This window comes from Pygoscelis adeliae, unplaced genomic scaffold, assembly GCF_000699105.1.
Source record: "Pygoscelis adeliae isolate BGI_AS28 unplaced genomic scaffold, ASM69910v1 Scaffold13, whole genome shotgun sequence".
NCBI lineage: Eukaryota > Metazoa > Chordata > Aves > Sphenisciformes > Spheniscidae > Pygoscelis > Pygoscelis adeliae.
The window spans coordinates 712,262-728,099 of record NW_008824499.1 but is presented as its reverse complement, the minus strand read 5'-3'; the positions used below and the strand labels follow the sequence as shown (position 1 = coordinate 728,099).

At 45.8% G+C, this 15,838-nt stretch overlaps 2 protein-coding genes across 2 annotated transcripts in view; one reads left to right on the top strand and one right to left on the bottom strand.

Annotated features, from left to right (window-relative positions):
• The window catches only part of LOC103914798 (A disintegrin and metalloproteinase with thrombospondin motifs 7-like), a 72,296-nt gene extending 57,471 nt beyond the window's left edge, over positions 1–14,825 (top strand). The window contains 1 exon segment of the mRNA XM_009321511.1: positions 14,789–14,825. Within this exon segment, the coding sequence (XP_009319786.1) occupies positions 14,789–14,825 (37 nt within the window).
• Positions 14,826–14,911: 86 nt separating this feature from the next.
• The window catches only part of FAM96A (family with sequence similarity 96, member A), a 7,065-nt gene continuing 6,138 nt past the window's right edge, over positions 14,912–15,838 (bottom strand). Inside the window, exon 5 of the mRNA XM_009321510.1 lies at positions 14,912–15,387. Coding sequence (XP_009319785.1) covers positions 15,290–15,387 — 98 coding nt within the window. The 3' untranslated portion in view covers positions 14,912–15,289. The remainder of the gene's footprint in view (positions 15,388–15,838) is intronic.

Below are 15,838 nucleotides of genomic sequence, written 5' to 3'. Positions count from 1 at the left end.
AGGCAAGCTTAATTACAACAGCAACCGATACCAGAGCAATGTCTCCTCTTTCAATTGAGTTGTTCTTAAAATTTTGTGTCATTGAAGACTTTTTTTGGGTACGTGGCATAGACTGTGCCTTCCTCTGCAGGCAGCTCAGGCTGACTGAGACCTGCTGGCCCCTGTCTCTGCACGTGCATGTATATAGATACATAAATACACACACACACACACACATAGGTATATATTCAGCAAGACCCCTTGCTGTCACCACTGCTAGGATAGGGAATTGGGAAAACAGATGCGTGGTGTAAGGAGTCGGCTTGAGCAGCTGGAGGGTCCCTGGGCTCCACTTGCTGCAGCACCGGAGGGGGTGACCAGGGGCTGCAGCTGAAAAAGAGCAGAAATCACCAGGACGTTGAGGATGGAGGAAGAAACTCACTGCTTTGGGCAACATCCCGCAATACGATCCACAGCACAGAGCTGCCGTTCGTCCCATGCTTGGGGGCTTTCTAGTCCCAGTCTGCCTGGGAGTCATTGAGCTGATTAGTCAGTAAGAATAATTCCTTTTATTTGATAAAAGACAGACACAGAATTTATTTTTATGTTTAAGAGCATTTTCAAGGAAATAAATGGCTCGACCAGCAACAGAAGGCAGATAATTTACTGCTGTCCTGCACCTCCCTCTTTGGCCTTTGCACGCAAACGCCTCTCGCCTCTTTGCATTCGCTCCCCCAGTACTGCTGAACTGCGAAAAGACTCTAAATGCACTTTCCCCGTGAGCCAAATCTTTCCTAAAGATTCATAAAGTTCAACTGCGCTGGAGTTGGAAAACAACTGTCCCTTCCCATTCAAATGGCTTCGTCCCCAGGGACTTCAGAAGGGAGAGGCAGGAGGGACCCAGACGGATCCTGCTCCCCCCAGCAGCCATGGGTTTTTGGCCAAAAGTTGTGAAGCTCTGTCTTAAAATGGTTCCCGTGGGATTAGCAAATCTTGGGTGCAGGTACTACGGGGGTGCTGAACTCAAGGGCTCTGTAAGTGCCCGAGGAAGATCTGAGAGCATCCCTCTGCAGGGATCTCCAAGCTGGCTATTGATCCCAGGGAAGCCGCCTTCTATGCTACTTCAAAAACCAAAACCCAAATGTTTCAGCAGCTCATGAAGCAGGGAAGAGCTGAGGGGAAGGGGAAGACAAAATTCTGAGTAATGGGAAAAGTCTAAAAAGATAAAACCCAACACAACCCAAATATAGAAAGTTAAAAACAGAAATTTAGGCAAGTAAAGCTTCACAATTACTAGAAACTGCCTTTCCAAAAATTCCTAAGAGGTTGCGCTCAGCTTCTAGATTGTAGATTTATCCACTCCACCTGTTCCCAAAGCAATCCAATGCCCAAGCTGCATTGGAAATCAGGCTGAGTTGCTTTAATAAATGCAGACGTGGTCCATCTGAGCCGTCTTTTTTTGCCTGCTCCTTTCCCCGTGCCTCCAGGACACCTTGCTGACCCCAGGCCCCCCTGTACGCCCAGCACCAAGCTCTGACAGACACTCCTAAGTAGTTTTTTTCCTATATTTTCCACAGAGGAAATAGAACAAACAATATGTTTTTAAAAGAGAATTTCAGCTAAGTTTCCTGAAATCTATTGTAGTCTCCAGCTGGTAATTACCAAACAGGGAAAGAATTGCTCACAGGTTTCACTTGCCACTTTTTGGACTAACAGATGATAAATCCACAGAAGGCGGATTTGGAACAAGGGAAAACCCTCACGTTATGCAGGCTTCATTCTCGAGAAACTGTTGATGAAGTTAATTTAAAAAATAATTTGATTCTGGAGCCAATCAACCCTAAAGTGCAGGTTTCAAATGCTTTGCTCCGATGTGGTTTGGTAGCTGGAGGCTGTTTGAGCAGCTCAGGATGCACAGGGGCTATACAGGCAGCTCGGACCAAACCAGAAGACAATTTAAGCTTAGTGCAAATATAGGGTGAACTAACCCCCTTGGACAGGCCACTTGCTCCTTCAGAGTAATATTTAAAACTGGTCAGTTGACTATTTTCATTACAGAAATATTGACTTCAAAGAAAGACCTTTCCTCCCAAATTTTGCTGGTTTCCAGCCTGCAGTTGCAGCTCCTGTTCAAACCATCCTGACATCCACAAAACTGAACTTCCAAAGGACTTTGCCTGTTTTTTTTCAGGACCAATTGTAAATATAAAACCTCCCTGAAATATTTTCTGTTTCTCCGTAGGCTTTCAGTTTGTGCTCTTATTTATAAACATCCGATTTTACTACAGGTCAGCTATGCAAACCATTGACATCAAGACACTGTCGAGGCTGGCCATGCTCAGCCCTGAGGAGGCACCAGGGTCCACACCTCTTCTCCCACCTCCGTCCAGCATCTTCTTAATAGCTTTTTCTCACCCCCCCACCTTATCGGAGGTAGGATTAAATCAGCCATCTCTGCACTGTGTCAGTCAGGGGAGCTGGATCCAGCCCAGTTTCTGGAGACAGATGGTAGACATGATTTAAGAAGAAGTTTTGCAAGATGTGAGAACTCCCTTTTAGTGGGCAATGAAGAATGTGGGAAAGAACTGGGCTAGGATCCAGTGGGAAATTTGTGAAGAAGGCTTGTGACTATAAAAGGAGACCAAGGCCGGTGGTGTTAAACCAGGGGAAGATGAAAGAAGGGTGGTCAGACCAAACACCCTGCCTTGCAGCTGCAAAGTCTGCATCATTACTTGCCCCAGTGTTTTGGGCTGTTTGGGCAAGGCTTGTCCCCATGTGGTGATGGTGGGACAGGGGACAGGAGAGATTTGGAAAGGTAAGTGCCACGCAGAACTATTAGATGTAACTAAAATAATGAGGCCTTCTAAAAGAAGCTGAGCCCAAGGTCTTGTCCATCAGCACAGCTTAGTCGGAGGAAGCAGCTCGCAGATACTCATCGGTGGAAACTTGTGCTGAGCTCAGCTAGCTCCTCCGGGGAGGCTTCCCCAAGCAAGGGAAGACCTGGAAAACCAAATGAGAGGTGGACCTGCAGAAACTGAAGCTCTGGGGACACGCCAACAAGTCTGGTGTCTTCAGCCTGGGCAGCAGGGAGAGGCTGCAGCGGCACGGCAGGCACTCAGCAGTGGCATTGGCATTGAGGGTGATGGGAAGAAGTGTTGGGCGCTGCCCAGCCTCACAGCCACCATCAGGCTGCGATTGCCTGGGGATTGGGTAGGGCTGTCCTGCAGGGTTTCTTTTTCCAGGGTGAAGGAAGGAACACAGCCGCCTCGGCTGGGTGACAGGGAGATGGGCGACCGGGAGGTGGGTGACCAGGAGATGGGTGACCGGCAGCAGCGTCCCGGCAATCAGCAGCAGGATGGTGCTCTCAAACACTTTAAGACTCCTCCTGATTGCAGCATCACAGGAGAACCTGCACAAGGAAGGCGTTAGGGCAGTAAACTGTACATGTTTTGCTGTTGCTTGTATTTATTCATCGGGATGTGCTGAAAGCCTCTCTGAGAGGAGCCAGAGGCTTTTGGCTTCAGATTAGAAATCAGACCTTGTGCCTCCCCTGGTCACCTCCAGACATTTCCAGAGCTGGAGACAGGAAGGAACTGAGAGCTTGTTAATTGGGAAGCAGCCGGCATTTTATGGAGGAGGTTGTTTGTGTCTCTTATTAACAATAACACTTAAAATGCTTCCGCATCTCAAGAAGCAGTTGGGTCACCCTTTCAGAGCACCTGTGTTTTGCAGGCTCTCAAGTCTTACCCAAGTGCTTCTGTCCAGGCCAGATGATCTCAGCTGGAGTATTTTAATCCTCAAAGAGCCAGAGGGGTCATCAGTCCTGCAAGGACCAGTGAGGGATGCAGTCCCGCCGATGACCCGAGCCCGTGAGGAGGCAGCAAAGTCCAGACAGACCAGGAATAGCTCACAACATCCATCCATGCCTCTTCAGCTAGGAATAAGAGATGTTTTTATTTTCTCTTGTTCTTAAAAACTCTAGCCCTTGTGCTACATGGAAAGGTTTCACAAGCACAGCCTCGAGGGTCAGAAAAGCAAAGGCAGGACAGCAAGAAAAGGATTTGAAGAATTTAACTTTTATCTTTTTTTTGGCTTTTATATGGCAGCCAGTTGCTGTCAGCTGCTCAGGGTGTTGAGCTCGGGCAGGGAACAGCCATCATCTGACTGCTTCGGGGTGCTGAACCCCGGCACCACCAGCAAGTGCTCCAGCAGGTCATGGCCGTCCCGGGGCTGCCCGTTGCAGGCAGCAGGTAGGCAGAGGGACACACTCCCAGTGGGAAGTAAAGCAGCAGAAAACAGGAGGAGGAAAGCAAGGGGAGAGAAATAAGCTGCCTCGTTTCTTGGTCACATAGCTGGTACCAAGGCAGGGCATGCTTTACTCACCTAGAGCGATCACTTTTGTCAAGAAATTAAAGAAAGCTGCTTCACATGCGTGTCGAAGGAGGGGAGAGAGTGAGGGAGGACCTGCACAGCCCAAGTCAGAGCTAATACAGCCACCGCTTGCCTCCCTGGGACCCTCAGTTGCTGACCTGCATTTGTGCTTTAAGGAAAGCTCAGCATGACTGGATGTAAATATTTAGAAATATCTATATGCTAAAAATAGCTCTATCTCCATATGCAACTGCTGTGTTGCCATCTGTAGTGACTAATAGTTACACCCCCATGTACAGTTTTTGCATGATCCATCTATACAGCCCTGCTGCCATCAAGACGGGGGTGAGACCTCCCAGGTATAAGCAGTAAGAGAGGAAGCAAACAGTACCTTTACCTCATGCCTTACACCTCACTTGCAAGGGCTTGCAGCCTGGTGATCTGGGACTGGAAACATGATTTCAAATCTGTTATGTCCTGCCTGGAAAAACAGAAGCTGCTATAAATCCCTTTGTGTGCAACAGGAGCCTAGCAAAGGGGCAAAAGGATGATTCTGGCTCTTTCTAGAGGAACTGGAGATGGGGAATGGCTTGCCTCTGTGCTTATGCTGCGGTTTGAGGCTGTGCTGGGCAAGGCAGAGCCACAGGGCAGGAGCTAGACCTGGGCTCAGGAAGCTCTCCTCCTGCCGGGTAGGTGATCTGACTGGGATGAAGGTGCTGTGCTAGCATCCGCCCTAGCTGAGGTCCCCAAGGCTCCGCGCGTGGTGGTGGGGGCTGCTGTGCTCTCGCCTTCCTTTCACTTCCCTGCAGACGTTTCCCAGATTCCCTCTGAGCCTCTGGCAGAGGCGTAACCCCAGGTGCTCGCACTCCCACCGTGAAATGTGGCTCCTCTGTGATGGGCACCAGTGGGGAGAGCCAAAACCCTACAGAAACCATCACAGCTCAGACCAGACACTGCCACCGTCGGCTCCTCCGCTTCCCAGCTTGTCCACAGCTTCTCCAGCAAACACCCAGACTACTCTCCATCCCCATGAGACACTAGCCTGGTGCTAGATCGCTGCCTGGGAGTGGGGCAGCCTGGCTGGGATCCCAGGAGAGCGTGCAGACCAAGACGAGCAGCGGGAGCCCAGGGCAGGGATGCTCCTCACCCAGCAGACAATTACTGGTTGTAATATTGCTCTGTGGCTTGCTGGTGCCCTCTGCAGTTGTTTCTCCTTATTGTAAATGCAAAATAATAATATGAACGGACAATTTTATTACTCGATGATAGCAAATGAGGACAGGTGACATGTGCTTGTCTTCCCGGGTTTGGAGAAACATTGTATGGTCCTCAGGCACCTAAAATCCTGCCCAATATGACCCTCCTTGACCTGTTCCTCTACTTGCACACAGACTGTGTGACCTGGTCGCTGGCTGTTTCTCTGCTGCCACGCAGTATGGCTTCACCGACGTGGTGACCCCAAAACCCTATGGCTGTGATTGGAGCACAGCAAAACCTCTGCCCACCCCAGTCTGCAGGGCAGCAGCAACGGGGATGAACAAGGCTCCCAATCCCAATTTAATAGGGAATTGCTGAAAAGTGCAGCGGCTCTGGAGCTGCCTCCTGAGCTGCTGGAGCCCGGCCCTGGGGAGCCACCTCCCAGCCCTCCCGGCCGTGACCCATTCCCTGAGGAACTGGGACTATTCCTGGTTTCAGAGACCTGCTTTGGAGGTCAGGTCCATTTTACTGAATTGCCACTCTGAAGAGGAATGTTAGCCTCCGTGCTCCAGCACAAAGCCCTCAGTGCTAATGATCTAAATGCACTGCAGAAACAGGGAAAGTCCTCTCATGGTCATCAAAACATCCTATTCCCTGTCCACCAAGGGCAAAGCTTTTGTCTGAGGTGGGAATGCCTTCCTCTGGGTGTTTTGCAGAAGGCCTATTTGCTCCAACTTAACTCAGTTTGTGTCACCATTGCTCTCAATGAGGCTGGACAAAGAAGATGTGAAAGGCAGAATCAGGCTATTTCAGAAAAAAATGATGAACTTCATTTTAGTTTGCAAAGGAGTTTGTTTTTTATATTTATTTTTTAAAAGTGAAATCTAGAATACAAGCTGTCTTTAGGGTTTTGGGGTTTTAAGTAGATATCTCAGAAGAACAGCTGAACCCCTCTGAATCCGGATAACCTTTTGGTGGTGCAACCTGAGGCTGTACACAGGCACCAGGCACCCAGCAAATTACCAGGCAACTCATCCGAGAAGAAGAGCTGCATATCTCATGGTCGCAGTATTTCACACAACCTCATTGCTCCCAGCAGGTATCTTCATTCTGAAAAGAAAATATCAACTCCCTTGCTGGAAAGCAAAAAAAGCAAGTTCCAGGAAAACAGCTGACAGATAATGCCAGCTCACGCTTGCAGGTTCATTTAACACATCCCTGTAGGGTATTTATCTGCCTATAGTAACCTCTTCAAAACAGTAAGGTTATAATGCAGGACATGTGCCCCCGCTGTGCCAATACAGTGATGCACACTTGTTCCTTCCCTCAGATTTCAGACAGTCAGACAAGCTGCCTGGGCAGTAAAATACACTCTGTGCAGGGAAGCTTTTTTCTGCTGTGAGAGAAGTGGAAGGAGGTGCCTTAAATCTAGTTCTAAATTAAAAATCCAGTTTGCTGAATTGCTTTTTTTCCGACCCAAGGATATGGTTCTTTGTTGATAAAGTCCTTCTCTGGAAGTTTTCCAGGTCTGATAGGCACAGGGGCAATCCCTGTCTGCATCCTCTCCAATTCTCTCTTGTTGTGGTTTACCCCCAGCCGGCAACTCGGCCCCACACAGCCGCTCGCTCACTCCCCCCCGGTGGGATGGGGGAGAGAATCCGAAGGGTAAAAGTGAGAAAACTCGCGGGTTGAGGTAAAGACAGTTTAATAGGCAAAGCAAAACCCGCGCATGCAAGCAAAGCAAAACAAGGAATTCATTCAGCACTTCCCCTCGGCAGGCAGGTGTTCGGCCATCCCCAGGAAAGCAGGGCTCCATCACGCATAGCAGTGACTTGGGAAGACAAACGCCATCACTTTGAACGTCCCCCCCTTCCTTCTTCTTCCCCCAGCTTTATATGCTGAGCATGACACCATATGGTGTGGAATCTCCCTTTGGTCAGTCGGGGTCAGCTGTCCCGGCTGTGTCCCCCCCAACTTCTTGTGCACCCCCAGCCTGCTCGCTGGTGGGGTGGTGTGAGAAGCAGAAAAGGCCTTGACTCTGTGTCAGCACTGCTCAGCAGTAACGAAAACATCCCTGTGTTATCAACACTGTTTTCAGCACAAATCCAAACCACAGCCCCATACTAGCTACCATGAAGAAAATTAACTCTATCCCAGCCAAAACCAGCACATCTCTATATGGGATTTTCTCGCTTTTGATGCACTGCAAATTCATTACTTAAGCAAATGTTTCCTAAGGCCTTGGTTAGAATAACTCATTGCTTCATCTTTTGCCAGCACCAGGAGGTCTTGCTCACATACTTTGCTTAAGACAGCCTGTGCCTGGTACCTCCCGGCAGCTGCCTGGTACACGTGCACTTTCAGTAACACAAGTCTGGGCTGGCGAGCGGTGAAACCCCGTGGGCACACAGCAAAGCTGTCACCAAAAATGACATTATGTCTTTGAAATTATGTTTTGCCACAGCTACATTTGCTGGCCTGGTTAGACCTCAGCTATATGGTATTTCTAGAAAATTGTATATTTTGATCATCTGTCAAGCAAAATGTAATCTGGAAAAATCCATTTTAGCCATTTTAGAAATTTGAAATAGACCTGTGCCTCTCAAGAAGCTAAACAAGCTGCAGACATCCTGCTTTTCACTTTATCTGGGTGTCACTAACACCAACAAACTCCCACGTGTAACGCTTTGAAAACCACTGGCTCTTCAGGGCTGAAGACCTCCTCCAGGCAGGATTTTTGTCCTCCTGCAAAGGTAAAGTTGTTTTTAAAAAATCAGCTCACAAGCTCTGTCAATCACTGTGCCTAAGCAGGAGTTAGCAATTGCAACTGAAACACAAGCTGGTTCGTGTTTTTACGCAAAACTCTCAGAAACCAAATCCATCCCTCAGGGAAGCTGTAAGGCTTTGCTGGACTCGTCCGGAGGCAAATAGCCTGTGGGGCCGGGAGCTTCAGGGGTGTCCGAAGCAGCTGAAACCAGCAGGGCCGCTGGAGAAATAATGCTCTGAAGTTCCATATTGGCATTTAAAAATATTTTAGCTATCTCTGGCCCGATACCGTTAGCAGTGTGGAGGCTGGGGGCTACAGACGGGTTCCAAGTGCCTATGTGCCGAGAGGTACAGAACAGCAGTGTGTATCACCTGCTGCCCTCAGGCTTTATTGTGCAAATCTCACACTCACTTATCTCATTACAATCCAGAAGCTGTTTATTTCAATTAAAGGTTATTTGAAACGGGTTGAGACTCTGAAAGCATGACTTGGAGCATTTTTGTGTTGGATCAGGAAATGGAATATGATAACCCTCTTGGGATTAAATTTCTAGAGAAATAAAGCAAATCATTGCCATTTCCCTCCCCCAAAAAAGCCTTTTCCTTTTACCAGGGTATTTCGGGTCTTTCTCATGGTGTTTTGTGGGATACACTTACATTGAAATTGGAACAGAGCTAGTGTAATTTGAGCAGAAATTACCCTCCTGAAGCCTGCTGAATTTTGCAGGAGGCTTTGCTCATGGTCAATAGGCTTTAAGCACACAACAGGCACCAGTAATTCTGCAACGCAATCTGCATGGGTACGGGCAGAGCCCTCCCTCCTGCACACGGACTTTCATGCCTTGAAAACTAGTTTAGCAGAAGCTTCCTCTGGGACATATCATTCAAATGAAAACTGATCTATCAAACAGCTGTCTCTGGACTGTGGCAAAATCGAGTACGGAATAGGAAAAGCAGTTGTACCTTTCAGGGCTGCCATTAATCCCTTCCCAGAAACTCAGCAATGACAACTCTGCCATCAAGCAATCATAGAATCATAAAATAGTTTGGGTTGGAAGGGACCTCTAAAGGTCATCTAGTCCAACCCCCCTGCCGTGGGCAGGGACATCTTCAACCAGATCAGGTTGCTCAGAGCCCCCTGACCTGGAATGTTTCCAGGGATGGGGCATCCACCACCTCTCTGGGCAACCTGTGCTAGTGTTTCACCACCCTCAGCGTCAAAAATTTCTTCCTTAGATCTAGTCTGTATCTACCCCCCTTTAGTTTAAAGCCATTCCCCCTTGTCCTGTTGCAACAGGCCCTGCTAAAAAGTTTGCCGCCATCTTTTTTATAAGCCCCCTTTAAGTACTGATAGGCTGCAATAAGGTCTCCCCAGAGCCTTCTCTTCTCCAGGCTGAACAACCCCAACTCTCTCAGCCTTTCTTCATAGGAGAGCTGTTCCAATCCCCCTGATGATTTTCCTGGCCCTCTTCTGGACCTGCTCCAACAGGTCCGTGTCCTTCTTATGCTGAGGGCTCCAGAGCTGGACGCAGGACTCCAGGTGGAGTCTCACCAGAGCAGAGCAGAGGGGCAGAATCACCTCCCTCGACCTGCTGGCCACGCTGCTTTTGATGCAGCCCAGGATACGATTGGCCTTCTGGGCTGCGAGCGCACATTGCCGGCTCATGTCCAGCTTTTCGTCCACCAGTACCCCCAAGTCCTTCTCGGCAGGACTGCTCTCCATCCTTCATCCCCCAGCCTGTATTGATACTGGGGGTTGCCCCGACCCAGGTGCAGGACCTTGCACTTGGCCTTGTTGAACCTCATGAGGTTCACACAGGCCCACTTCTCCAGCTTGTCCAGGTCCCTCTGGATGGCATCCCGTCCCTCTGGCGTGTCGACCGCACCACTCAGCTTGGTGTCATCTGCCAACTTGCTGAGGGTGCGCTCGATCCCACTATGTCATTGAATTGTGCGATGACCCTGGTGCAAAACTGGGATGGGATGCAGCCCCCACGCCCACCGCTGCTGAAGCCCTGTGCATGTGCGGACAGCTGTGTGCAGCGCTGCTCTCCTGCACCACAGCAAGCTCCCTGCGAGGAGGTGTCAGGGCTCATTCCCAATCGGAGAATAATCTCACATGGCGCGTTTCGAGGAGCATACAGCCCCAGCTGGGAGGAACAGACAGACGCTGCCCAGCCACATGGACACACTGGGTGATGCAGAAGCAGGTGCCACAGGATTCAGCACTGGGGGGCAAGTGCGAAACCTCTCTTCATCCTCCCACTCTGTATAAAACCATTACTTTAGAGATATTTCCCTCCTGTAACTATTTTCTGGGGGCAGTAGGGGAAGCGGACAGTCCCAGATGCATTGCGATTAAAGCTCTGTGTTCATTTCAGTGTAAAGCAGCTGAAACTGTTGCCTGTTTCCTTCCCTTTATGAATCCTGACAAGCAGTATCTCTGCTTACACAGCAACGGCATGAGGACATATTTGCCTGACATAAGGAACATACAATCAAAACAAGATTCTCTTATTTTTCTCTTGATGCTTTCTGTGCGGGAGTAGATCGATCAGAAAGAAGCTTCAACAGCTCATGGAAATGTCATGAAAATGCTGTATTGTAAATCAAAAATATTAACTTTCTTGCTTTAAAAAAAAAATGTTATCAAGTGTAAAAGAAAATCCATTCAGTTTATAGGCCTAATATAGCAGGACATTATTTGATTATTCAGACAATTTTAAATGGTATCCTGATACTATGCTTAAGGAAGTACTTTCATGAAAATCCACCCAGGACAAGAAATATTCTCATCTAATAAATACCAACCAAAGCAAACAGTTATGTTTACATTTCTTGTCTTTATAACATTTTAAAATAATGCTTAAAAAATATCAGAAAGGTAAAAAAAGGCTTGGTTAGAATAACTAATCAAAATTTGTCTTGTCAATCACCAGCACTTTGATGCAAGTAGCTTTGCCAAAGAGGTTTCATCAAACCCACCCAAAAAGCAGTGGTAGAAGGAGACCCTCACATCCAAACAACTCCCAACATCAGAGGCATTTCACTTTTATACTTAAAATGTTCTTCTGGAGTACAATTTACACCTGCAGCATGCTGAACCATAGACAGAACCACTCTAAAATTTGGGTGATACAAATCCAGATCTGTCTTCAAATTTAGTATTCTTGAATACATCTCTTACTACAAACATGTGAGAGGGTTTAGGGTTTTTCTTCTTTGCTTGAGTCTCGCACTTGAAAACTGACCTCTTCCATCTAGTTCCCAGAGTATCGGCATGAAAGATCAAACTCAGGAGTTTTGGTATGGCAGGAGACAAAGAGAAAAAAGGCATCTAAGTGCTATTTTGGGATGTCTGGCAGGAACAAATAAGTTTTCTCAAGGGATGAAAGTTTTCTGAGACAGTTTCTGCTTAAAGGCAAAAAATGTAAAATGTGGAATTAGAAGATAAAGAGACAGCTCTGAGGGACAACTCCCCAGTATCTAATGGCAGCTTTAAACCAGTGTAACCTGGAACTCTGATAAAGAAAATTATCTTTGCCCTCATATATTTACATCTTGGACCATTATTAAACAGCCCACAAAAAGCAAAGACAAACAGCAAATAATAACAGCCTTTGAGCTGTCGTTACCCTCACCCTTGCCAGGAGCCCGTGTGCTCTCAGTCATCCTCTGTGCCGGCACCGGGCCAGGACCTGGGATACAGCCCTGGTTTGGCTGCTGGTGGGTGTGCTAGGCTTCCCTTCGAGGCAAAAAGAATTGATTTTAAGGAACGAAAAATGGAAAATTAAAAGAAGGAACATGAGCAGGTTTTTTTGAAAGCTCCTGAACGCAGAGATCGGCTCCAGAGGAGAGCCATGAAAACAATCTGAGGGCTGGAACACCTCTCCTGTGGAGAGAGGCTGAGAGAGCTGGGGTTGTTCAGCCTGGAGAAGAGAAGGCTCTGGGGAGACCTTTCAATACTTAAAGGGGGCTTATAAGAAAGATGGAGAGAGACTTTTTTACCAGGGCCTGAAGTGATAGGACCAGGGGTAACAGTTTTAAACTAAAAGAGGGTAGATTTAGATTAGCTATGAGGAAGAAATTCTTTACTACAAGGGTGGTGAGGCACTGGAAGAGGTTGGCCAGAGAAGTTGTGGATGCCCCATCCCTGGAAGTGTTCAAGGTCAGGCTGGATGGGGCTTCAAGCAACCTAATCCAGTGGAATTTGTCCCTGGCAGGGGGTTGGATCTTTGAAGGTCCCTTCCAACCTAAACCGTTCTGTGATCTTTTCTCAACGCTCCCCCTCGTGGGAGAACACCTCCAGAACATTTCTAGCTCTGCTCATTTCCTTCTCTCCAGAAATCATTAATAGTTAAAAAATCCTTTGCTTTTGTTTTTCTCCTTTTGAAAAGGAAATTAAAAAAATGACAGATTGCTTCTACTTAATAGAAACAAAGTCAGTTCAGTTTTAATTTTAAAATGGAAATAAAGACTCAAATATGAAGTATTATTCTCTTTTAAACTGATTTTGTGCAGACTTGCAGACATTGCCTTGAATCCATTTTGGATACGATGCATGACAGCAAGTCTTACGGAGCAATAAACAAAAACAGAAGTTGCAAGGAACAGTACAAGCGTCACAGTACATCATGATTTAGCAATTCAAAAGTTTTTGGAAGAATAGTTGTATTAGAAGTGCTGGGCTGATGATGACAAGTAACTGCACAGAATAAATCCTTTATATTGAACTGAACTGCTAATTGCATTACTGAAACTACAATTTGCAATAGTTACCATCTAACTAGTTTATTAAAGAGTAAACAGTGGGGAAGAAAAACATTGCTCTTGTTCTATACTTCTGTTTTAATGGCATGGCACAGAAATACTGGGAACCTTATCATAGGAAAACATCTCCACCTGCTTTTCACAGAAAAGAAATTATTTTACAGAAGTAGTTACCATTAAATGAGTCTTCCCAGCTGAAAAAAGAAAAAAAAAAAAAAGAACCACCAAAGAAACAAAAAAATCCCAACAGAAAACCTTGCAAAATGCATCTTTTAGGATACTTCATGGTAGACCATTCCAGCAGGAGTCTAAATACACAAATTTTAGGTTTTGCCCAAAGTAGAATTTAAAAAAAAAACTGGTCCATGGGTTCTTTATTTATTTTGGAAATAGTACCAAGTTTTTAGTTTCCCATGCAAACATCAAGTAGCTAATTCCCTTCACATTCTGCTGAATACCTGAGGTAGGGGACATAGCAGTGTCCCACATTTAAGCTTACATATAATTATACTTTACAGAAGCATCTGTAGAAAGTGCTGCTTAAGGACATACATACTTCCCTCAAGCTAAATTCAGGGTGAGCAATGAGGGCACAAAGGCTTTTGAAATTTAAGTAAAATTTAATTGAAGCTGAGTAACGGAAGTTAAGAAAGTGATTTTTCCACACAAACGCTAGAACTGACAGTTCTGCAGACGTGCAGTAACCTATGGAAAAAGGGGATTGTTCTCTCTCCCCCCCTCCGCCCCCTTTTTTTTTTTTAGATAACTTTGGCACTGAAAGTAGGGAGATTACAAGCTCTTGTTGGCACAGCTGTGACATCTGTCAGCATACTGTTTTACAAAGGGAAAAATTTCCCCCACTGTTTATAACGCATAGCCTAGCTGGAGCCCGTTCAATCATTTCATGCCTTCAGGAGAGCTTTATGTGGCTTATTATTAAAATGGTTACAAATCCCTGAAATCTCTACAGATGTTTGCACTGAACTCCAAGGATTTCTCACCGTTTAACCAAATACAAGCCCACTAGAGTAATCACTGTTTCACGGAGGAACGGCTCCCTAAATCTCTCATGAACTACTGCAGGGGATAACTATTATGCATTGACCAGATAACACACCCCTGGGATACCTGAATAGTTTGTCAGGTGCCATGGGGCGTGAGATGGGTGGCAGCAGCCTTTCTCCCTCCACATACATTTGCCACTGAGGCCCTCCTGTGGCTGCATGGCAAATACTGAACATCACTTCCACTGGGAGGACAGCTGAGCGAGAAATATCTGCCTAATTCTTCAGGGAAAGGTAAATCCATGGTCAAAGCCACAGCTGCAACGGAAACTAACGCTAGGGAACTTCTCCAGTGAGAAAACATGTGACAGCTGGCAACATTACGGACGCCCCAGATGAGATGAGTGAGGGAGCAGCAAAAAGAAACGACATTGGGAACCACAGGGATGAAGGGCTGTGGGATTCCTCTCACCTTCCATGCTGCAGGTAAGTCATAAGAAAAAGCAGGATCAAACTGGCAAGATCTTGTCCATAGGAAAGCTTTACCCCCAGGATAATTATAAAGCAAAGCCTGCAGAATCAGAAACACGTACTTACAGAGAAAAAAAGCAAATATTTAACAGGAATAGTCTCCCAGTAAAAATCTACCTTGTTCTAGTAGAGTCCCTTGGTTCCGAATTCTTTTTCTGAATTCATTTCAGCTTTAATGTGTTTATCAACAACGAAGAAGTTGAATGAAATGTTTCCTCCTCTAACAGAAATCTAAACCTAAGCTTAAAGAAAAAAAAAAAAAAAAAGAAAATTTCTGAACTCGGAAAGCAGCATTTCAGTACAAGAATCTGTTTTATTTTTACAGTGCAGTGATTGAAACAATATAGAAATTTAACTTGCAAAACTGAATTTATATCACAATGTCTATCAGAAGGCAATACATATGTGGTGTTTTGTTTTTAATCATAAAATATTTCTCTGGACACCAGAAATTACAAACTCTTAACACTATACACTTCACTTTATTTTAGAGACTAATTCATCATAATTTAAATCTATCTTATAAACAATTTCTTTTAAAAAACATGTGGAAGATAAAAAGAACTCAAGTACTAAGCTCAAGGCCTTGATTATTATTATTTTCTTTTTTTTTAAAACAAAGATATTTTAAGAAATGTATCAAAATGATAACTCTATGGGTATTATAGCTACTAGTCAGGCTCTGTAACACACTGCTCCACAATTTCACGCAAGTTTGGATTCTCCATCGCAGCTGCTACTCTCTCTTTGTCATTGATTTGCTTGTTGACTGCAAAACATCGCATGAAAGGTTGAAGTCAGAAGCAGTTTTCAGTGGTACTTTACACATACTGCATCAGTAACATGACAAGTGCTAGCTATCATACTGCAGTCAAGATTTTCCAAACCTAGTGAATGGCCAGCTCAAAGACTGAGAAAATGCTGCTGTACGGTAACAGTACATTGTGTCAATTTTCTTTTCAGGTGGAAGATGTTATTTGCATAATATTCAAAACAAATTTGTACAACGGCTGATAAAGCACTGTACAGGCAGACATTTAAGTTGCATGGCCTAGAATAAGAAGGTTGTGCCAGACAAAAAAGAAGGACAACAAGACAAGAAGAATATGAGGGTGCTCAAGAGCCAGTAGTCAAAGGACAGAGGATTAATAGGAAATTGAGAACAAAGTAAATGAAAGCTCAGTCACAAAAAACAACCATCAGAAACCAAACATTTTCGT